We start from the raw sequence: 24063 nt of genomic DNA, 5'->3' as shown, positions 1-24063 counted from the left end.
TCTCATTTTAATCGTAAGCCACCGGCCATTCATTTTAGCCATGTCAATTTCATGAAAAAAACACTAGTAACTCCTGATGAACCCTGCATTAAGTCAGTTACATGGTTCTTACATATTTGGTCGGTGTGACACAATGTTGTACTGCGATTCATAATGTCTTAACTAGGAAAATTTTCACTTTGCTGGTTGTGTTGACTAAAAGACATTTCTCTACTAATATGGTCACCAGCCACTTGGGGGCAGCAGAAATGAGCTGTAAACAGAAAATTAACATTACCATATGAAGTTGGGTAGCACTGTGAAGGAGAGGTTAGCGCTGCCTGGCACCTGGAAGGTCCTGGTTGAATCTAGGCCATACATATGTTTGCCCTATAATAAGCATGTACCTGAATGGATGTATATAAATTTAATTTGGGAAATTGTTGTTAGCAAACAGTTGATTGCTTTTTTCACATTCATCAAATGTTGAGCAGTGTTGATGAAACTAAGTCCTGAAGGAAATATCTGGTTGTACAACTGTAAAATGTACAGTGTATATCACAAGCTCATTTCATTTGATGTAGAGTAGGTAGTGTACAGTAGCAGATAGCGGGTGACTTTTGTGGCTGGAAGAAGAAACATCAAACATGAAAGCTGTGGGATTCAACCAGTTTTGTCAAGCTGTGTGGCAAAGCCCCCTAAGGACAGATAATTCTTGATTGGTTCTTTACTACAAATGACACCTTAAACCATCTGATGTTCTACATTGTGATGTGGATCAAATATCCAAATATATACCGCACATCTACCTTAGTCACTAACATCTGCTGCAGAAGAGGCAACGTCAGCAGCTCTAACAGATCAAGTTTGTGTTGATGCTTCTCTGTCAATGCATTACATTTTGAGGAGATGGATGACCAACATTAAGTTTTCCCCCAAATGATCCAACATAACATCCCATGGGTGCCTCAGTGTGGACTTAATAGAAATTCTTCATTCACTGCATGAACGTTCACACACAGTAATGTTTGCCTTAAGTTCAGTGAGGACATGAGCAAGTGTTCCTCTGTACTCAATGGCCAAATAAAACGGGAAAAGCCCAAATCATAATAGTAATGCAAATATATGGAGGAGCACTTATGATACAAACAGGCTGGTGGCCAAATGGGCTTCAACAAGGGCCAGAGAGTCAGTCTCATTTTTCCTTCTGACAGAAATGTCTACAGCTAAGTGTGTGTCCTTTAAGTAGAGTTTGGATTGTCAACAGATGAAAATATACCGTGTGAGCTCTACAAGATGGCTGTTCCTAGGCCAGGACACACAAATCTCACCTCCTGTGAAACACACTGCTCCTGCTGCCCGCATCCTACCCTCCTCTTTGAACAGGAAACTGCCCAGGACTTGATCTTAATTAGTTTGGCTCTAATCCTATGAGGTTTTGAGATTGTTGTGATAGATTAACTCAGGAAAACATACTTTTTTTTGTTTTGTGTGGTACTACAAAATGTTTTGGTGATGTAAAAATGTTAACTATAAAACCCAGTAATAAACCTGAATAAAATAAACGAAATATACAGTTGACAAATGATGAGATGACGGTTCTGTAATCATACATTGTCATAGATTTGGTAACTTTGATTAACTTAACAAGTATGTTTTAAATTGGGTCAATGGAATTGGATCAGACCATCTTTGGGTGGTAAAAGTTTACTTTTCCTAAGCTACTTCTGTGGTTGGCTTAGTTGGGATTTAGAAATGCTTAAAATCCAAGATAAACTCAACCAGGGAGTCTATGCTCAACATTTTTCTAAGTGATCAGAAGTCCACTTTTAGAACACGGATGTTTGACTTTGGTAATTTGAAATGTCCTTTCTTTTCCAAACACTTAAAAACTATTAATCATTTAATTATTATTATTATTATTATGTGCCTTTATATTCCATTAGTTCTGTAGCTGTATTTAACATCATCTGTCTAGAAATGTTGTCGATCATACTGGCTGGTCGACATCAGGTGGGGGAATTCCATTTGAAATGAACTCATTCTGAACATGCGAATGTTGACGATTAAAGTGTGGGCTTTGATCATTTTTCAGAGGCCATGACTGTTATGCTTAAAGAGGCACTCGCTATGATTCTTGGCCTGAGCTTTATTTTCTGTATAAATTACATACAAAGAAAGCTTAAGAGGTGTTTCTCAAGGGCTCAACATTTTTATGCTTGCACTCCATTGGCAAATCCACTATGGAAAAGCTGAACTACACTTCAAGTGCTGTGTTTTAGTGTGGTTTGAAACCGAGGTAAGGATCAATTGCTTGGTTTTTGCAGCAGCATCCCAGAAAACCCTGCAGAAGCAGGTCTGGAGGACAGGTGGGGAGCTACCAAGTGCACTCCACACAGTAGACAGAGACCTTTATGACTAGAGAACAGGACCGACAGAACATGGTCTAACACTGAAAGATACAGTATGTGTGTAAGTCCTTAAAGTTACAACTAAAGATTGTTTTTTTTTTATTATTTAATAAGCTGTTCGTTATCATCAGTCATTTAGTTGAAGAATTATTTAGAAAATCGTTGTCCCTTTATTCTTTCACTTTCTTGATGTGTGGTCATGATTTTAAAAAGTCACTCCTGAGATACATGTACTGGGATAAATAGCAACCCAGTTATGTACAAGGCATTTACGTTCCCTAGCATGAACAACACAAGCCCAGTAGTATGGACATTTTCCCTAGGTACACAAACAAGTTTTAAAAAGCAAATGGTGGCTACAACAAATGACAAGGAGGAGTATTTTAACACTACATAAAATGTAATGCCAGGCCTGTTTCATGACCACATTGATCAGAGATGAATGTATGATGGGAAAACCAGAAGGAATAATAATGATTTATTATTTAAATCTATTTATTGTCACATTTTTCTACTACTTTTACTTTTGAGCTGACATTTCTGTAGCAGGTTATAAATATATTTAATAGGTTTTATGTTTTTAATGAATTAAGAAAAACTGAAATTGAATGTTAGTTAAGACCTTTGAAAACTTGCAGATACCCTGATAATGTGGCTCATGCTGCCCTCTTCTGTTGCAGAGGCAGATTTCATCTAAATGGGCTTTTGCTCATTCCCACATTATGCAATTGAACCGGAGGTGTTACTGTGTAGGAATTAGTGCAACTATTACAGAAAATGCTGTTCTGTGCCAACTGGACTTGCTTTTATAAGTTCTAGAAGACATTTCACCTTCCATCCAGGTGGGAAGAATTGATGAAGCCTGAAAAGCAATTTTTTGGATGACGGTGACCTGGATGACAGAGAGTCTTCAAAGATAATAGTGCAACTAAGTACCCGAAACCAACAGGTAGAGGACTCTAAGGCAGGAAATGCACTCTGATGGTGTTACGTGATTATGTTTATGAATAAATTACAGGATGTATATGCCACAAAAGTTATAAATATAGACAGTAAGAGGTGATATGCGGTGATTGAATGTGCAGGGCAATAAGCAGCAATACAAAATGTGACCATCAGGTTGCCCATAGGAAAGATATGGGCTTTGTTAATGAGGCCAACAGCAGTCAGGAAGAAATAGTAATTAACTTAAGCATCTGTCTGTTTATCTTCTCTATCTTATCAGATTGCTCAGTGTATAAAACGGCACAATGTCCATCATTACTCCCAGAAGCCAAACTTAGGCTTATTTCTCTCACCAACCCTCAGGAAGATGGATAAACTAGATGAAACTAGAAGATATTCACTTTTTAGATGCTGGCACCAGTGATTTTTTGGCGTTTTTCCCTAAGAACATTACTGAAAGATAAAAAGCTAAAAGAGATTTTAAAAAAAAGGGGGAAATAATGAAACTACCTCTACTGTGGGGTTCAGTAAGAACTTTTATACCCAGGGGTCCATATGAAGTGAGATTAAACCGAATTTATACGATAAACATGCTTCAGATATGGAAACTGTAGCAGCCAGACACGCACCGCTGCTGTTACTATTGTTCTCGTTAATCACTTAATCCGACGCGGATAGATTGTTTAAAGTCACATTTAATTTCCGTATTAACTGCATTGATGTCAGTAACATCAGGAAATAGAGACATTGGTGTGAGATCGTCGACAGGATTTATGTAAAGCTGTTATCTCAGACACTCAGCCTGCGGTTTCTTTGTGGCGGCGGCCTGGTACTGTGCCATTCATAGCCAGCCAATCAGAGCACAGCCTACTCAGCTAAGTCGACCAATAGCAGCGCTGCTTCTTTCTTGGCCTTGTTGCGACCGCGGACAGACAGAAGCAAGTGGACCGGTTTGAAGCTAAGCTAATTCAGTCATATTTTATCTAGTAGTTTTAATTTTCTGTACAGACCCTCTTTGTGTCACACGCATGTAGCTGGTCACAAAAAATCATAGCTTTCTACAGATAGTTTGGGTGTTGGGCTAACAAGCATAACTGGGCGTTAATTTTGGTAAACCGCTTTTTTACCGCTAGCAGAATTAGCAGCGGATAGGCGCCAGTCTTGTTTGACAACGGCGCTATTCAGTCACGTTCCCGGTGTTGTTGTTTGTAGCTGCCTGTTTCTTTTCTGAAGCGGCAAAAAAAAAAGTGAAACCTCGCAGCAGTTTTAAAAAGTAGAGTTCAGCATGGCAGAATTCCTCGAAGACCCGTCGGTTCTCACGAAAGACAAGCTGAAGAACGAGCTCGCTGCAAACAATGTGCCACTTCCCAGCGGAGAGCATAAGAAAGAAGTGTATGTGCAGCTGTATCTGAAGAACCTGACCGTACTGAACAACAAGAAAAGTCCACCTGCAGACACCTTCTCCAGCGACGAAGAGTTACCTGCCCCCGTGGTGTCCAACAAAAGTCGATCTGGAAGAGTAAGTTTAATTAAAACGAGCCGCAGTGTGCTTCATTTGTATGTAATTGTGTTATGATGCGATGCAGCATGTCTGGATTGGATTGATGTCAAGTGACGGGTATAACTTGTGTGATCAATTAAAACTTAATGTTTCTGCAGAAAGCTACTAAAAAGACAGACAAGCCTCGCACAGAGGAGGTGGATGTGACAGATCTCACAGATGAAGATTTGAAACTGCAGCTGGCAAAGCATGGTGTAGACTCAGGACCCATTGTCGGTGAGTTCCTAGAAACTTAGGTCTTAGGACCTTTTGCTAAAGAGAAATGTGATTTCTTATTTATGTTATTTGAAATACAAACATTTTATTGGAAATATTTATTTAATTTAGCTTTAAAATGTATATATTAAGAAGTACGAGTTTACAGGTTTAGTCATCTGGCTGTTTTTGTATGTACCTTTAGCAAAAAACGCCAAAAAGCTTCTTTCAACATTGATGTGAAATTCATATGTGGACTTTTAATCATCCATCAAGTGTGAAAAATGTATCTGTTTTTATTCCTTTGTGACTTGATATCAGCCTCTACCCGCAAATTGTATGAGAAGAAGCTGCAGAAGCTTTTGGACCAGCTTCCAGCTGAACCTGAAGCTCCAACAAATGTCACAGTACTGCCCAAGGCAGAAAGTAACCAGAACGGCAACACAAATTCTGACCAGTACAGCGACAAGGAAGATGGTGAGTTGTGGTCACACATTAGTCATGAACAAACAACATGGAATAATGTGTCACTGTCTTAACACATGCTTTGATCCTGTCTGATTTATGTAGAGGAGATTGCTGCTCCTGAACCAGAGCCAGTTCCTGTGGTGGAGAAGCCTGTGAGGAGCAGAGGGAAAGCTCCTGTTACTGTCAGGACCAGCAGCAGACGACAAACAAAGGTGAGAAGGTGAACATTCCCAAGCTTGACAACAAGCCTTTTTTTTCCGTTTGTGTTAACACGTTTCCATATTACACTGACAGGTGGTGGAAGAAATTATTACCGAAGAGACCCCAAAGAAGGCCAGCGAGAGCGTTGTTGAAGATATCCTTGCCAATGAAATAAGCACACCTACAGGCATCAGGTATCAGTTGATCATAATTTTTGGGGGGCTTTTAGGCTTAATAGAGTTTTGAGCCACATTTCACAGATGCATTTAGTGTATTGAGTTTGTCAGTTGTCACATCTATGGCCAAAGACAAGACCAGAACGTTACCAGGTACACTTAGGACAGGGTCTCTGGCATCAGATGTGATCACTGTTGCCTCAACACCAACTAATCAATGTAATTTGCTAAGATGCAAGATGAGAACATTAAAATGTTTGACGGTGAGTGTTTTTGTGCAATTAGTGTTAAACTTTGTTTTTATTATGTCTTTGATCAGTGCGACCTGTAGGCGTCCAATCCGAGGGGCAGCTGGTCGACCTGTAAAAACAAATGAGTACTGGCTTGATGAGACCCGTGTGAACCGCAGCATCCTCACTGAGACCCGCTCCTACTCAGAGTCTTTCTCCCGACCGGGCATCGCCCCCACTTCAAGCAAAGCACCAGCTCGACGAGGCTTCCTGTCGCTGTTGCTCAAGATCCTGCTCCTTGTTGTGGTAGTTGGTTCTCTCTACTACGGCTACCAGAACCTGGATGCCGACCAGATCAACACCCTTAAAGGCCTGCTGGACACCGTCGTCATCCCACTCCAGGGTGTGGTAGACAACGCAGCCACCTATCTGGGGATTGGTGGCAGCAGTGGTCCTACTGAGAGCGCCGGCAAGTAAAGACCCTCAGCACTCCCCCACCACGCCCATATCGCCTGCCACAGCACATCACACCACAACTCAAGCAACAAACTTAACTCACCTCTTTTTCCTACATGGTCGGACAAAGGACACAGATTTAATTGGAACAATAAACTTTGTCTTCTCTGGACAACTTTCCCTCCACACCGAGAGGGAGGTGTTACTCAAACAGTAGCTTCTGGATAGCACAGTTTTGTGGCAGTCAGAAGAGACTGATTTCAATGTTGATTTTAATCTGTGAATGTTTTGTGTCTTTGTGTGTACTTAACCCTTGTCTGTAGTAACAAGTGCAGAATGGAGAGGCCAATTTATCCATATGTGGTAATAGATTATGAAGGCCATACTGTAGTTTCTAATGCTCTGTGCCAGGTGGTTTTCTGATGGTGAAGTGCCTGGACACTGTTAGCACTTAGCACCCTCCCGTTTTTTAAGTGCAAAGCAGCTTCTGCTAATGCCAGAAGGTCTACATGTGTTTCTGTATGAAATTTCAATTTTGCTCTGTAGCTGTAGAGTTAGGTAGAGTGAGTAATTATTTTTATGGTGCTCAGGTCAATTCAGCTCAAAGTTTATAACATGGTCTGTGCTGGGAGGAAAAACGGTGTATACATGGTGTAATCAGGTCACATCACTGCATGAGGAACCTCAGCCCACATTCAAGTAAACAAAACCTTTTTTTGTTTTGACAGATTTGAAGTTTTTTTTGTTAACTTCAATGGAATGATGAAGATAATTGACTGTACACTTGGCATTTTATATGAACGTCCTTATCAATTTTCAAACAGCTTTTTAGTATTATCTATCATTAATGTGAGAAGCATCCTCAGAACTAAAATCACAGCGTTCAGTCATAGATTATTGATTTTCCATCCCCGCCAGTGTGCCCAAATTAGTTTACATGCTTTGGGTTTTAGTGCTCTGTTGTGTTTCCTGTTATTTTTTTTTATTTATTTTTTTTATTTATTTTATTTTATTATTTTTTTTTCTGTTTTGTTTTTTTTATTGTATTTTATTAGACTTCTGATCCTTCAGTTCTATGTACAGAACTGGCTGTTGCAGTGCACCCACATAGCCCACCTCACTGACTGCATGTGTCCAGATCTACAAAGAAGACAATTAAATACTTTTTGGGACATTTAATTAGTGTATTCTTTTCAGAACTCTGGACTATGTCTGCCTGGGCAAATTACCACAATTATGACACTGTACGTTACTCTGAAGGGGATTGATTACCTGCTAGGAGTGATGATTGACTCACTGGGGAATTATGTTGGGGATGGGAAGATTTCTGGGGTATCTTTGTTTCTATTTTGATATTTTTCTAAAGGGGCTTGTTCAACTTTTTATAGCACATTTTAAGGTTGCATTTAAAAGCAATACGTAACACATGCAAACAATACTGTATCTTAATCTGACTTAACGCAAGTGATTCATCACCAGGCAGCTCTCCCACAACTGACAGAAATGACAGGGGTTATGTGGGTAAGGATTTTTCATCTGTTTATTTATGATATTGTAGGCAGTGTATCATAAAATAAACTTGGTTGTTACCATATGTACTTCTCTTTGTTGTTTAACTCTGACCGTTGCTGTGTTTGTTTGTTGTTGTTTTTTTATTTATTTCAACATGCATACAACAACCTTCAATCCTTAAAAGCTACAGTTGCTAATTATACATGAATAAATAAACCATTAAGGTGTTATATATAGATATATATAGATAGATAGATAGATAGATAGATAGATATATCTATAGATATATATAGATATAGATATAGATATATAGATATAGATATATATATAGCTATAGATATAGATATAGATATATATAAAGGGTAACAAAAACAGTTCAGTGTTTCATAAAGTCTTTTAATATATTCAACTTTGACCAAATTGCTGGAGTTAACTGAAAATTCTGCAGATCAATGTTTCCACCATCATTGTTTTTGTGATTGATTCAGTTTTAGCAAAAAAAAACAACTTTTCAAGTTTTCTACTGCACGAGATGCGCGCGCAGCTCCTTGATGATGCCACAAGACTAGTGTTTGTGCTCCTTGACATTATATCGCCCCCTGCAGGCTCGGTGGTGTCTGCACTTCACAATAAAAGCCCTCTGTGTCCTCAGAGCTGCATAAACAAGTGCAGAAAAAATAAAATTCTTTGCTATTTCCAGGTTAAAGTATAACAGTGAGTGTGTGGAACAAATACATTTAATTCATTTTACATTATTTTTTATATTTTTCTGGATACCTGTTGTTTCTCTATATTTTAAATACAGCTTCTTTTTAACGTATTCATTTTCTTTTTTGCTTAACAGGATCTATATGTTGTTGTAGGAGATCTCTGTACCAGCTGACGGAGATGATAGATTTTGCAGGAGAGGCTTAGCCAATTAAATCCAGTAGGCTGCAGCTTGACAGCACAGCAGGAACAGGAGCTGCGACACAGGACAGCACACACAGGACACAGGACAAGGAGGTATACCTAAAGTAGCTGGACTTTCAACACAAGGTGAACATTTCCATGTTGTGTAGATCTGAATAATCTGATGAAGACAGATCTAGACGGAGTTACTTTTCTATGCATGAATCCTCTTGTGTTAATGTTAAGAAAGTAGAACTGTGCGTCTTTTTGTGTCAACAGAAAGTGACATCAGCTAAACATGCTTGTTATATCAGTTGACTTCATTCATTTGGAGTTTTGGTCATTTTGAGCTAATATAGAATAAGAAGTCACCTTTAAATTAGTGAAGTTAATTTAATTTCTTCTGTTTATTAATGTTATATTTAGGTGGGTCATCTTACATTTGCTTTTACAGTGGAAGTTTGGTTGTTAATCTCCAAATGCAACCTCAGACTCATCATCTGCACCTTTTGCATAACTCTGGGATATTAACTTTGTGAAATTATTAAAACTTGTAAATAACACTTGCAGTTTAACATGTAGGTTACCTACTGCCCTCAGTTATACCTTTATCAATGCTCTGTTTTTAAACAGTTTTCACTTCTCCTCCATTAGTGTCTGTATTCAGGGCTGATTTTACCTGATTCTGTAAAGTACAGACATTCATCAGGTCCCTACACAGCCAGTCTTTCTTGCTTACAACAGCAATTATCTGACGATATTTCAGTTTACTTTGCCAAAAAGTCATTAAAGCCAGAGCCTCTGCTGAAACCTTGCAGGCTGAGCCACCTCATTAATCGGCTGTGTTTTCACGCTGCGATGCTTTCTCTTGGCAATCCTGTTTTACTCTGAGTTAATGAATGGACAGTTTACCCAGTGCACTTTCAGTGCAATGAGAATATACTTTTAGTGCCTCATACCTCTCTTGTAGAGATGAGTTAATTATGCAGATGTCTTAGCTCAAGCATAAGTCTCACTGCCCTAATGTGCAGCATGTAGTATTAAACAATTCCCAAACGCTTAATATGCTGAATATTAATTGGTTCAGTTTCCTGTTCTGCCTATTATTATTTAGCAATGACATTATTATAGTTTTAAAAAGGATAATGTGCTTGTCTGACAATTTAAATAACCATAATTGATTAATTAATGACAGTGTAAATTGTTAATGCTCTTTGGAGACTTCCTGTTAGAAATAAGGTTCTGTAGCTCAGGTGCAGCAGATGGAGGCAACGTTAAAGGATTACAGTAACTCCTTCGACTCCTTCTGCAGTCAGTCAGTCAAGCTTGGCATCCAATTACAGTGCTCGGTCCTCCATTAGTAGAGGAGGGTTGAGGCAAAGGAGGGGAGTCCCGGTCCTACCCTAGTCACATGGCCTCTATGATACAGCTGCAGCTGACCGGATACCTGCCTCCACTGTCAGGACTGCAGACAGATTGCAAACAGTGACTGTGGGAGGTGTGGTGGATGCAGGGAGCACACAGCCCACACAGTTTACTATGCTGATTACATGGTGGTATTTATACCTCGCAGCTCGAAGCATCACCAGACAAAGCAAGTATTTCTGTTTCTGTGTCTCTGGCTGCTTGTTTGAGCTCTGGAGAAGGATAACGGGACAGAGCTCAGTCAGTCAGAGTGTTTACTGTTTTGTTATTTGTCAGAGAAGTTGTGTGTCCATTAATCCTACTGAGACGAATGCCAGGCTTGCTATTTGATTCTGCGACAAACTGCTACATGCGCATGCATTATTTATGACGTTTGAGTGGCCTCCTTCCCGGCTGCAGGATCACTTGCCCTACTTGTATCTGTAGGACTCTGTTATTTATCACCAATCAACATATACTGAGAACCTCACCAGGAGCGTTTTCTCTTGTTCTCTTCTCTTTCTTCTGTCACTTACACTTTCAGCTTTTAAAATGGCCTCAATACTGCAGAAGCTCATGACTCCGGTGTGCAGTGCTCCTCCTGAGCCTCCCAGGAATAAAGTGACCGTGGTGGGTGTGGGCCAGGTTGGCATGGCCTGTGCTGTCAGCATCCTCCTCAGGGTAAGAGATCGTCTGGTTCTGCCCCTGTGTAGATTATCTTCCTGCCTGCGGGTGTCACGGGATGGGGTAATACCCAGGATCTTCGTTGACTGGCACCAGATTACTGATCTCTTGCTGTCTGATCTGGGTGTTATCCTCTCACTGTCGTGGTTAAGGTGTGTCGACAATGAAAAACCTGCTGTATACTAAAACATTTCAACCTGACCTTTCTATTGTAAGCTGAAGTTGAGCATCAGCTTCCTGGCTTCCTTTTCTTCTTCACCTAACTTGTTTTTTGTTAATGTTATTGAAACAATCCTGCAATCACTGGACTTAATTTATGCCATATGTTTTTACATTATGTAAAAGTGGTATAGAAAACAGCCAAAGAAAACAACATGCTCAAAGCTGGAGTTTAAAATGACCAGTGGATGTGCCAGTGGGAGGCCGTACCATGCCTCATGTACCGTATTTATTTAACTTGCTACTTTACTGAAGTAAGTTCTGCTGGTAAGCCCAGCTGCAAAAGGCGTGAAGTGAAGCAGTGTTACGTGGTTTTGGTCTGAACTTCCCTGGTGTGTGCAGGAGCTGGCTGATGAGCTTGCCTTGGTGGATGTGATAGAGGACAAGTTGAAGGGAGAGATGATGGACCTGCAGCATGGCAGCCTCTTCCTCAAAACCCCCACAATAGTTGCAGACAAAGGCAAGAACCTCAATGTTATTTTAGTAAATATACCTTTGACCTTTGTGCCTGCCAATGTAAAAAAAACACTGTCAACTTTGATTTACTTTTACTCTAAACTTCCATTTGATTAAATGTGAATGTGAAAGTGGTCAAAGCAAGTTGTCCTCTTTACCATCGTGACAAATCTGCTCCTCCTCTTCTCCTCCTCTTCTCCTTCCCTGTCAGACTACTCTGTGACGGCAAACTCCCGCATCGTGGTGGTGACGGCTGGAGTTCGTCAGCAGGAGGGGGAGAGCAGGCTGAACCTCGTCCAGAGAAACGTCAACATCTTCAAGCACATCATCCCCCAGATCGTCAGATACAGCCCTGACTGCATTATCATTGTTGTTTCCAACCCAGGTTCCGTTAAACACACAGACACTTTCTTTCTAGTCTCTGTGTCTATTTATTTATGTTACTAAAAACTCACTTCAACAGTTGACGTGCTGACTTATGTGACCTGGAAGCTGAGCGGCCTACCCAAGCACCGCGTCATCGGTAGTGGCACCAACTTGGACTCGGCCCGCTTCCGCTTCCTGATGGCAGACAAGATGGGAATTCACCCCAGCAGCTTTAACGGATGGATCTTGGGAGAACACGGAGACACCAGTGGTGAGGTTTTCATTTCTGTTTTATTAGGCTTCAGAACCACCTGCCCTTGAACAAGAACGACAACAATATCCAGGATGAGAAACGATGGCTGCGTCCTTATGAAATGTGTTGTAGTGCCTGTGTGGAGTGGAACAAACGTAGCTGGAGTCAACCTGCAGACGTTAAACCCGAACATCGGCACCGATTATGATGATGAGAACTGGAAGGACACCCACAAGATGGTGGTGGACAGGTTAGCCTCCGTCCATCTTAGTTGTTCACATTTCCCAGTTGAATACATTTTAGTTCACACACACACACACTTCACACACCGTGAGTGTTGTTGTTTTTATCAGCTCACATCATTAGTTTAAACTTTAAACGTGTTTTGCATTTGAAGTTGTGTCTCGCGTCTCTCAGTGCCTACGAGGTGATCAAACTGAAGGGTTACACCAACTGGGCCATCGGTCTGAGTGTAGCTGACCTGACAGAGAGCCTCATGAGGAACATGAACAGGATTCATCCCGTTTCCACCATGGTGAAGGTGAAGGATGTTCACACACACTGACACATACATGCAGTTTTCATTTTGGTATCTGGAGATATTCTGTCTGATGGCACTGAAAAATTAGTGCCAAAATATATGTTTTATCATTTAAAGTTTTTTTTTTTGTTTGTTTGTTTTTTAATCACACACCTGAGTCTAAGATGTGCTCGTCCTAACAGCTACATGCAATCAGTTTCTTTCTATATGTCGATATGCTCTCATAAGGACAATGCTGTGTTTCATCCACAGGACATGTATGGGATCAGTGACGAGGTGTATCTCAGTCTGCCCTGCGTGCTGAACAGCGGGGGTGTGGCCAGCGTAGTCAACATGACCCTGTCAGACGACGAGGTGTCCCAACTGCAGGCCAGTGCCAACGCGCTGTGGGACATCCAGAAGGACCTGCAGGATGTCTAGCTGACCAGCAGGAGGCGTCACATCTGCACCTTCCTCACTGATCAACATCACCTACTAGAACCAGACAGCTGCAGCTCCCACACATTCAAACCACTGCCCCCTTTGTAGAGTCACAGGAGTATGTACGGGAGTTTGTCCCTGTCAGATTTAGCTGTAGGAGTCAGAGTTGAAAATCTGCTGCTCTTGTTGCTTTGATGTGAAATAAAGCGATTTTGTTGGAGCGCATGTGTTGAGTTCTGTGTTCAGAAAAACTAGTGTCAGGCAGAAATTCCACGTTGTTTGAAAAAGTTTGTTGAGCAGCAGCAAACGATGCTGAAGATTTAAAGAGAAAGGTTAGAATAAAAGACACACTGTGAAATCAACTAGGGTCACTTTACCTGGACAATGAATGTCCATTATGAAATTATTATATCCTCTTGAACACCAAAGGAGAGCTCATGAATTAGCTGCTGGCCTCTGTTTGACCCAGTTCAAGCTGCCATCCCCATTAAAACCCCCTGCCTCACCATGACTGAGTGGTGTTAATCACCATGTGGTGTGAATGACTTAATTGTTGCCTCAAGCTCAGAAAATGTGTTTTTTCTTAATTGTTTCACAACGGGTAATTTTATTTACATGACACGTTTAATTACAAGGAAATAACATAAACAGACAAGGAAAATAAAAGAGAAAACTGCACAAGTGGCGTCTTCACAGGTAGTTTAAATACACCTCCTGGTCGTCAAGGTAAGTTTCTGGATTTCCTTCATCTGAGGAAGAAAAAGATTTTTCTTTAAAAAACTGCTCAGATCATGCTCAGGTAGGGTGTGGGTGGTGTCACTATGTAGTATAAGTATGTCAGTATTATATCATTACCTGCTTCAGCAGCTTGCTGCAAAAGCTCCAGAAGGATGGATGAAGCCAGAGACAGTCTCTGTCCGTCACTGTGCTGGTTACGAGTCACTGCAGAGACTAAAACAGGAGATTTCAGCTTAGAAAGGGAATAAAAACAACCAGTAGAGATAAGATGAGATGACATTTGAATGATCCTGTGTAATAAGTAGCAAGTTCTACAGTTAAACGTGATCATTTGTTAAGGATCACAAGTGATAAACACCTGAATGTGAGGGGTCGTCGTCCTGTCTGCTGGTGCGCTCCAACCCTGAGCGGTGTCCCTCTGCAAGAAAGAGAGCAACATGGTTTTCTGTTCATTTCAAAACACAGCTCAAAGCAGCCACTTCTCCACTTCACTGATCTGAATGTGTTCTTACGTGCACCCTTTAGGTATAAGATCGCTTGAGGAGTCCAGTTCATCCGCTGAAACGTGGTAGAAATATATTCAGTTTATCTCCCACTGACACGTGACTATATTCAGATAAGTATGAAAATAAAAAATCAGCTTTTACTCACCGCACTCCAGCACTGAGTCACCAGCGTCACCATCAGCACCGTGACGATTAGAGGCATCGTAGGAGGCTGTAACATGAGGTTAATTCAGAGTAAGAGTCTGTTGTCCTAGTTTAACAGTTTAAGACTTATAGAAACATCACACATTGTGTTTAAATTCATTTATAAGCAGGTGTAAGATACACAATTATTATCCTGTTACAGCCGTGTTTTAATACACATTCATGATTTGTTGTGTTCATAGTAGTTATTGATATTATTATTAATAGTTATTTACCAATAAACACCTTCCTCTATCTATAGCTGCTTTGTAGTCTGTTATAAACTAGTAACTATTAATCTTACTGCTAATCTTAACCAATTTAACACAAAATAAAATATTACACACTGATGGAACTTCTTTGGAAATCTAATTGTTATTGTTGTCATAGTAGTAATAGTAGTAGTAATGTTACTATGTTGTATTCTCAAGCATCTCTATTAGAGCATATAAAGTATCTATTGACAAATATCTGAATATTTAAAACTGACAAAATAGTTTAAATGGTAACATTTTATTTAAGTCTCCGTGTTCAGCATTTCTAGGCAGTTTATTAACATTTAATGAATATTTATAATAGTATAAAAAAGCAATAACTAGATATGTTTTTGTGTTTATTAATGTAGTTTTCAGCAACTAAATTATACTTTAATATTATTATGATACACAGTTATAATGAAGGAAAGTTATAATTGTATAATACTATAGACTAATAAAATCAGAAACCATCTTCATACCAGCTCATTAATAGATCACATTATTTATTTGTTGTTTTTATAAAGTTTCTGTTTTCATTTACATTTTGATTAAGAGTTAAAATGAAGTAAAATGTTAAGATTATCCTCTGAAAGAAAACAGACAAACTAACATAATAATAATAATAATAATAATAATAATAATAATAATAATAATAATAATAATAATAATAATAATAATAATAATAGCTTACCGTTGGTTATCTTATGTATAAATGCCGTTTGCGTGTCCTCTGTCACTGCTGTTACTTTATTAAAAACTCAATGCTGATGACTTTATTATAAAGGCTCAGTGATGAGTCTGATAAGTTTCTCATTTACGTCACACGTGATTTATTTCTATTGACGAGAGTGACAGGTGCTGTTCAAACTGTCACTGCTCATTTAGAGTTTTGAGACTCTCACGAGTCTCTTCACGGGGTCACCACATGACAACAACCCTGGTGAGATTTTACGAAAGACAATGCGTCAGAGATTTCTGTGCGTTCACTAAAAATACCTGTGACATGTAATGTAAACAATTTATAGTCAGAGATGAATTAACTTCTCCCCTACACAAAAACATAAAATGACACAAAACAACTCTAACCAATGTGGCTGGTTTGTGTCTCTTTGCAGTTGTTTTGTGTCTGTGGCTACTTTTTTTTTGTTGACCGTTTGTGACTTTTTTAGACATTTTATGATCATTATTCATCTTCTTTTTCTGGTCATTTTGTGATATCTTTGGTAGTTTTGTGTGTCTTTATAGTTCTCTTGACCTTACTCTGACAACTTTCTGTTGCTTTGTTGTTGATTTAGTCAATGAATGAGGTTATATTGTATCTTTTGGGGGATTTTTTTGTGTTTTATGGTCATTTTACAACAGTTTGTGGTCATTTTGTGTTTCTTTTGCATTTATTCACTCTTTTGTCTCTTTGCAGTTGTTCAATGTATATTTGTGGTCTTTTTGACTTGATTATTGAATCAGCACCCCCCCACCAGAAGATGATGATCAGTCGTGTAATTAGTGTATCTTAGTGCCATTTAGCTTTACTTAGATGTTGATACAGTGGACAAAAACAAGACAACAGGGAGGAAATGACTAATAATTAGTACTACGAGACTACTAGTAATTGCTAATTACTAATATCTGTGTAAGTTTTGGCTTTGGAAACAAAATATCTGTAATAAAAAAAATGTACATAAAAAGTATAAAAGACACTTTATTTCAAATATGCACTTACAAAAGTTACAGGGAAACATTTTCATCACAAGCTTGTTAAAGCTTTTTCAGAACAGTTTAGATTCTTTACACAGGTAACATTTAGCTCAACATTATTTATTTTAATGTACAAAACTCCAGTAATACTTCATAGAGGAACATAAAAATGCTCTCAGTGACTCAGGCACAGGATGTGAGTGGATGCTGTGAGAGGCTCCTGACTCTTTGCTGAGTTAAACCAGTGGTCCCTACTTACAGTCCATAAAAATCAGACTGGAATGACACAAAAAAGGAGACCTGCTTCCAGACTTTAAAATGAAACATATAAAGAATAAAAACTCTTCGTAACGTTGTCAGATACAAAACTATTTTCCACTGACTGAGGAAACTTCACGAGGTCAATCAAATATCCACAGATAAACTAGTCTTTTGTGCCGAGAAATATTGGCAATAACCAAAATGTACAGTCAGAAACTACGACAAATGTTGAAACCACCCACTGTTATACCATAGCGTTGCTCTCCCCAATTTTGTCCACCAGCTGAAAAAGGAAAAAAGACACAAGTTTAATTTATTTATGAGCAGAACAAGCCTCAGTTTATCCTACGTCAGATGAAAATGTGCAGTACAAACAGGCTTTTGGGTTCAGAGGAAGAATGCAGAGAAAAAACAAGATGTTTTAGAGACTTTTTATGCTTTTCAAATGTATTGTAATGTAATGTATTATTTCTAATCGATAAACTACCTCAATCAAGTTTCCAATAATTCAGATTTCACTGATCAACATGATACTTACAGTTCTGATTCCCGGTAAACTGAGCAAAGAGCCGAGCACAGGTACTCGTCTGATAAAACCTACTGCTACTGGGAAGAAGCCTCTGTTTGAAAGAAAGAGAAAAACAGAAAAGTAAGAACAGAAACGTCACCTTAATCCAGAATATTATGAAAAAGGATCATTTTAATTTCTGTTTGAGCTGACCTGAATAAGAGGAAGAAACCGTAGATCTCCAGGACCACACCAACGATCGGCCAGCCAATCAGAACCACAAACACTCCTCCCAAGAAGAAGCTGGTGGCTTTAACTTTATGTCTCTGGAAGAAAAATCGAAACGTACGCTCCAAGCCGATGACAAATGACAGTCCTGCCACAAACAGAATCTGTACAACAAGAACAGACACAAATGATAAACAATCAGAGCCCAAGCATCTTTCAGATCAGACAAAATCCATGTTTGAAAGTGTGGCAATGTCATAGATCAACTCACATTTCCAATGGCGAGAAGAGCTTTATCAAAAAACAGCATCATCCCAAAGAACAGGAAAAACACGCCGAACCCTGTCAGCCCCATGCCGATTTCTGTGGATTGGAAAAAACAAACAGGACTTTAGAAAGTATTTTATAAAACCACAAACTGCACCAACAGGGTGCAACAACAATTAAAAGAAGGAAATGAGAGCAAGCAGACATACAATTTTTACTCCTGATTGTTGCAGAAAACAAAGCGTTTCATCAGTAATACATTTTATTTGCTGGATTAATTCCATATTATAAGGCTAAATATCCCAGCTTATCCATTTTTTATTTTATTTTAATTTCTTTAAATATCAATGACGCGCTGAGACGTGTCGTCACTGCGCTCTCAGCCAATAGGCTTTGAGATGTTAGCATCATACATTTAGCTAAACCGGTTTCACACAGAAACAAACAGCACAAAGAACGACAGTAAAACACACACACTGGTCTTACTTTGGGAATCCGTGAGTGAAATCATTTTGGCAGCAGCTGGAGAATGTATGAAAGCACACAAAGCCCGGAACGAGGCAAACCTGCTGGTTTAATGTTAGCACTCGCTAAACTGTAGATGCTACAGTAACAGCTGGGAAAGTAAAGCTAGCGCGTCGGAACGCCACGTCTTCCGGGGCCACGTAATCACGCTCTGCGAAGATCGTGTATGTGCTCACGTTTCCCCCTAAACCCTAATGTTTTTTTTTTTAAGTTATACTTTATTTTGCACCTTTTACACATTTTTAATCTTTGTGCAATAGTTAAACCCATTAAATACTTTAATGGGTTTGATTAATATAGACGTAAACTTAAGACAGTGTATCAATAACAAGTAGACAACCTGTGAGCTGAGTATATGAAAGATGTAACCTCACATCGTGGTTAGTGTAAATATATATATATCCAAATATATCCACGTCAGTGTATAAAGTAAATAAATATTTACTTTATACACTGACAGATAACACTTTTACTTAAAAGGTAGTGCAGACCTATTTATACTCTCGCTGCCTTTGGTCGTTTCTGCTTCACATCAACTTGAGCAGAGTGAGAGCTCTTGTTTATCTGTCAAGAACGATGACGTGTGCACGTTTGAAAAGTAGCTGCGCACGACGTTAATGTTAAATCGTTCATTTGGGCTCATTGTTCGTTATATTCGAGATATTTCATTCACATTTACTTCATACGTATATGTATGCACACATTTTGCAGGGTCTTAGATGTGAAGAACGTTAAGAACATCGCGTATGTTTTTCTCAATTTGTCAGGAAGTGAACTACAACTCCCATGAGCCCCTGGGATAAGGAAGCGCGTAAAGTCAGATCCGGGCGTGTTCATTGAAAGAGGAGTTTATGTTGAAGAAGAAGATCTGTAAAGCATAAACCGCCTCTTATGTGCAATTATGCACAGATCGGGAAATTTCCTCATTAAGTGACACGTTTTTCCACCGAGTTTTTGTCCTCATAAATTAACCATGGGGACAGTTTTTGCCATCGTTCTTGTTTTTGTCGGATGTTGTAGCAATGTGGTGTCTCTGGAGCTTCTTGTAAGGTCAGTGACAAACTTACATTGATAATAAACCTATGCTGACTTTACCTCTTAAAAGTTTTATTTTTAATTTCCACAGTCTAATCCTAATATCTGTTGCAGTGTCCAAACATGAGGTGTAGCAAGAACTGTGTAGTGATCTATTAGCATGTTGTCAGAGGTGGAAATTAACTGTTGAAGTACTGGTGATCTAGTTTTTGTACTTGCATGCAATACATCAATCAAACCCAGTGGATAGAGGTATAGTTGTAAATACAGGCACCATCTTTTGGAGACATTTCTTCAATGTCTGCATGATCCTGATGAAAGACTGTATCAAGTAAAACTTGTTCCAGCGTTTATATGGACTTCAGACTTTGCTCTCAGAGTTTTTCCCACCTAATGTTCTTGTGTGAGAAAGTTTTCCTGTAAAGAATAAAATGACCACTTCTTCCATGACTCTCACTGAGTTTGGAGAAAGAGGAACAGGGTATATGTGTCTACATATTAAACTACAGTCATAAGTTGATTTAATCCATTATTATTTTTATATACAAACAAAAGGTTCATTCTAACAAACATAAACATTAGTTATAACTCTACATGTACATAAAGTGGACATGCACGTACAGTACATACTGAAATACAGTAACGTAAGTGTGACAGAGAAGTAGTTGAGCTTAACCAAGATGATTTTTATTGCTTTTATTTGTAATATATCATAGTAAACTGAGCATATTTAGGTTTTTTGACCTCATGTTCTGCTCTAAGTGTGATGGGATTTGTTTTTATTATCTTGCTCACTCACTGACTAAGCAATGAATCTAATCAATACTTTGCAGATTAATTAATGGCACTTGTTTTACTTTGGTGAAGTGATTTGTACTTCTCAAAATGGTCAGTAATTAAATCAAATTGTGTTAATACTGTTGTACTCATTCCCATCTGTTGTTTTGTTCTTTAGAAAGTTTCCAGGATGCGGCAACATCGTCACCTTTGCTCAGTTTTTATTCATCGCATTAGAAGGTTTCATCTTTGAAACTAACTTTGGAAGGAAGAAACCAGCAATCCCTATCAGGTAAAAAATAAATAAATAATAATAATAATCTCTGTGCTCACTGTTGCAGAATAAATGCAGAACTACAACCAACCTCTTTTTTTTTTCTCCCCAGAAACTATGTGATCATGGTGACGATGTTCTTCACCGTTAGCGTGATCAACAACTATGCTCTCAACTTCAACATTGCCATGCCGTTACACATGATCTTCAGATCAGTAAGGATGAATCCTCTTCATCTTCGCTGTTGAATGTTTCATTTGATCTCGTAACCTCCATAGATTCTGTTCTTCTGTTTTTGCAGGGATCCTTAATCGCTAACATGATCCTCGGAATAATCATCTTGAAGAAAAGGTACCACTGCCTCCTCTGACAGCTCATTCTCAGTGTGTAGCAAACGTCCGAGCTTTTCTTGCCTGCAGGATCACAGTATTCATGTTCCGTTTGACTGCAGCTTTTTGTATCTCACTGTCTCTCTGCAGGTATTCAGTCAGTAAATATTTGTCTATAGCTTTGGTATCAGCTGGCATCTTCATCTGCACCATCATGTCGGCCAGACAAGTGGTGAGTCCTCTGAAGAGCAAGTCACAGTTCTACACAATGATGTTAGTTGTGATGCAAGATGGTCTTTTATCTTCTATACTAAGAGATATCTCTCTTACATAACTGTGTCTAAATCTTGATTTGTAATATTTTAGACAATCTTGCACTTGTTTTATGCAGAATGTGGCAAATGAGGGAACAGAGGAGCAAGGATTTTATGCCTTCATGCGCTGGCTAATAGGTGAGTTCAGAAGTATTTAAACAGAGTTTTTGAATTAGAGGTTATGAGAGTCTAGGAAAACTGTGATGGAGATTTTCTGACATTTAATAAACCAAACTGCTAAATTGGTGTATTTACATGCTTTTAAGTAACATGGTTAAAGTCAAGTCAGCTGATCGTGTAAATAAGAAACCTGGTTTCTGTAATCCAAGTAGGGGATTAGCGAAACCTGATGTCTGGTAGGTTTCTCCTGAAGGACACACATTCCTCTGCCATGTGTAACTGGAGTTTCTGGTCAAAAGAGAGACCATTTTCAGCTAAACCTGAAACTAACAAAACATAACCTGCAGAACTTTAAGTTGCTTTCCACCACAGAGCTGCTGCCTGATTCTCACTGCGATGTCTGCTCACAAACACATACAGATTGAAAAGGAAACTATTTTCATCATCAATTCATAAGGTGGCTGCTTCAAGCTGCTTATGTTTGTTCCTTTCTGTTCGTTAAGGTATTGCCATGTTGACCTTTGCATTGCTGATGTCTGCGAACATGGGCATTTTCCAGGAGACTCTCTACAAACAGTACGGAAAACACTCGAAGGAGGCTCTCTTCTATAATGTGAGTTTTCCTCTAACTGCAACACCTGGGAAGCTGTTGGTTATCAGTTAAATGTTTTATATTCCTCTGTATTTTTCTGCTATGCAACTCGTGGATATTGTTTGTCTTTTTTCAGCATTGCCTGCCTCTGCCGGGTTTCCTGCTTCTCTCCACTGACATTTACAACCACTGTGTCCTCTTCAGTCAGAGCAGTGAGTTTCACTCATTTATTAACAAGGTTTGTGATTCTGTGTCTTCACTAACAAATGAAAACCACAAATTTCTTCTTCGCAGCTCCTGTAGACGTTCCTGTGGTCGGGCTCACTGTGCCTATAATGTGGCTGTACCTGCTGATCAACGTCATCACACAGTATCCTACTAAAAAAAAGTTTACATCACATAAAATGATTAGATTATTCTAAAAAAAACATGTATATTTTCCCCTTTGCAATAACAAGGAATGAAAAAGTAAATAGTTTGTCATTGCTATCACAACACAGGTGTCACATTGGTATAAAAAATATAAAAATTCACTGCACGCTTCACAAACCAAAAAGATGGAAATCATATTCTCAGAGCCTCGTTTACACCTTTAACCACTTTCTTCAGGTACGTCTGCATCCGTGGTGTCTTCATCCTGACCACAGAGTGCGCCTCACTGACCGTCACCCTGGTGGTGACGCTAAGAAAGTTCCTCAGCCTCATCTTCTCCATCATGTACTTTCAAAACCCCTTCACTACCTGGCACTGGTTGGGTACAGCTGTGGTCTTCCTGGGCACTCTGTTGTACACAGAGGTGTGGAGCAGCGTGCAGGCGGCTCTGCGTGGACCAGACGTCAAGGAGAAGAAGGCAGAGTGAAAGAGGAGGGGGAACTGGAGCAACAGCCACTGTGTTGGACTTAGAGACTGTTTTCTGTTGACTATCCTGTAGTGATTTTATACAGTTTTGATCATTTAGTTTTCATACTTGATCAGTATTAGGCCAGAGTAAACCCTTCACATGCACAAACACATACAACAGGTTGAAGGATGATGCTGGTGGTGCTGATATTTTTGTTATTGTCTTCAAATTCCAGGACATTAATTAGTTAATTTTAACATATTTTAACTGCTTGTGTTAGGTTTACTTCTCACAACTTACTGTGTAACTTATGTTTTTGATTGTCGTTGCTGTTGTCAGTGTCGTTTCAGGCTTAAGTAGGCAGCTGTTTTTACAGAAAAGGCTCCAGAAATGTCTGTATCTGCTCAGCTGGAGCCTAAAGAGCTGGAGGGCGATGTGGTGACGGTTTTAGTTCTCAGATGGGATATTTTACCTATGGTAAATGGAGTGTTTTAGGGTTTTAAACAGTTATTGGACTAAACAAGACATTTGGTGATGATAAATTGTGCTTTAGAATATGGTAAAGGAAATTTTACATTTCTGTTTTATAGACTAAATGATTAATTGAGAAAATAATTAGCTGCTTAATTTGTTAGATTTGTTTAAATTTAAATAACTTTCTAAGACAAAACACTGCAGTTTATATAAAACAAACGAGTAGTTCTTAAATTGGTTAAAAACTATTGTCAGTCGTGTATTAACGCGTTTAATGTGTATATAGGACTTTAACAGTAACTGTATTTAATAGTTTTTAACAATGATGGAGCTTGTTACGGGATTTTTATTTTTATTATTATTATATTTTTGACAATAGCAAAAATGCATCACCATAATTATCCTTCAACGTTAGTACCTCGTTATCATTCACTAATAGAAACTGATGCTGCAACTTTTTTTGTCTACTGTTTGAATATTTATTTTCAATTAGTGACAGCTAGACAGAAGCGGTTTATAGGTTACAGACTAGTATAGAAACATAGAGGGATGATTTATGAGCACATGTGCTCTGTTTTGTATTTCTCCTCATGTGTCTGTCAGTTTGTCTCAGGTGTTTTGAACCTGTATTTGTCAACAGGAAACATGTACAATAACCTCCTGCCTACTGGAATTAAAATGACAACATGGCTACAGGTCTCTGTAGCACATCATCAACTATTTATCATCTTTTTTTTTAAAGACTGGTGGATTTTTATTGCTCATGTTGTC

At 38.9% G+C, this 24063-nt stretch overlaps 5 protein-coding genes across 6 annotated transcripts; 3 read left to right on the top strand and 2 right to left on the bottom strand.

The window, feature by feature from the left end:
• The first annotated feature begins 4236 nt into the window (after positions 1-4236).
• Positions 4237-8204, top strand: tmpob (thymopoietin b). The gene is made up of 6 exons (XM_026366548.1): positions 4237-4854; positions 4995-5112; positions 5413-5568; positions 5662-5771; positions 5854-5954; positions 6256-8204. The coding sequence occupies exons 1-6, from the start codon at positions 4621-4623 to the stop codon at positions 6641-6643; spliced, it is 1107 nt and encodes a 368-aa protein (XP_026222333.1). The 5' UTR covers positions 4237-4620; the 3' UTR covers positions 6644-8204.
• A 904-nt stretch (positions 8205-9108) lies between these two features.
• On the top strand, positions 9109-13593 carry ldhbb (lactate dehydrogenase Bb). 2 transcript variants are annotated; one of them, XM_026365684.1, is made up of 8 exons: positions 9109-9172; positions 10974-11110; positions 11675-11792; positions 12000-12173; positions 12252-12425; positions 12540-12657; positions 12825-12948; positions 13201-13593. In XM_026365684.1, the coding sequence occupies exons 2-8, from the start codon at positions 10982-10984 to the stop codon at positions 13366-13368; spliced, it is 1005 nt and encodes a 334-aa protein (XP_026221469.1). In that variant the 5' UTR covers positions 9109-9172; positions 10974-10981; the 3' UTR covers positions 13369-13593. The 2 variants fall into 2 exon arrangements, with proteins under 2 accessions (XP_026221469.1, XP_026221471.1); XM_026365686.1 differs by lacking the exon at positions 9109-9172 and adding an exon at positions 10468-10619.
• Positions 13594-14058: 465 nt separating this feature from the next.
• On the bottom strand, positions 14059-15776 carry LOC113165702 (spexin-like). Its single transcript, XM_026365397.1, has 6 exons — positions 15744-15776; positions 14758-14823; positions 14619-14664; positions 14465-14524; positions 14224-14310; positions 14059-14117 (listed from the first exon to the last, which is right to left on the bottom strand). Exons 2-6 carry the CDS (start codon positions 14812-14814, stop codon positions 14059-14061), a joined length of 309 nt encoding a protein of 102 aa, XP_026221182.1. The 5' UTR covers positions 14815-14823; positions 15744-15776.
• A 957-nt stretch (positions 15777-16733) lies between these two features.
• On the bottom strand, positions 16734-18656 carry golt1bb (golgi transport 1Bb). The gene is made up of 5 exons (XM_026365759.1): positions 18498-18656; positions 18016-18107; positions 17730-17908; positions 17547-17628; positions 16734-17291 (listed from the first exon to the last, which is right to left on the bottom strand). The coding sequence occupies exons 1-5, from the start codon at positions 18520-18522 to the stop codon at positions 17253-17255; spliced, it is 417 nt and encodes a 138-aa protein (XP_026221544.1). The 5' UTR covers positions 18523-18656; the 3' UTR covers positions 16734-17252.
• Positions 18657-19260: 604 nt separating this feature from the next.
• slc35b4 (solute carrier family 35 member B4) lies at positions 19261-24009 on the top strand. Its single transcript, XM_026366477.1, has 10 exons — positions 19261-19586; positions 20527-20640; positions 20735-20837; positions 20924-20973; positions 21102-21183; positions 21343-21403; positions 21889-21998; positions 22114-22189; positions 22272-22347; positions 22587-24009. The coding sequence occupies exons 1-10, from the start codon at positions 19510-19512 to the stop codon at positions 22834-22836; spliced, it is 999 nt and encodes a 332-aa protein (XP_026222262.1). The 5' UTR covers positions 19261-19509; the 3' UTR covers positions 22837-24009.
• The last annotated feature ends 54 nt before the right edge of the window (positions 24010-24063 follow it).

The sequence above is a fragment of the Anabas testudineus genome, chromosome 6, assembly GCF_900324465.2.
Source record: "Anabas testudineus chromosome 6, fAnaTes1.2, whole genome shotgun sequence".
Lineage (NCBI taxonomy): Eukaryota > Metazoa > Chordata > Actinopteri > Anabantiformes > Anabantidae > Anabas > Anabas testudineus.
The sequence above is the reverse complement of the archived record's forward strand: the minus strand, read 5'-3'. Positions and strand labels throughout refer to the sequence as shown.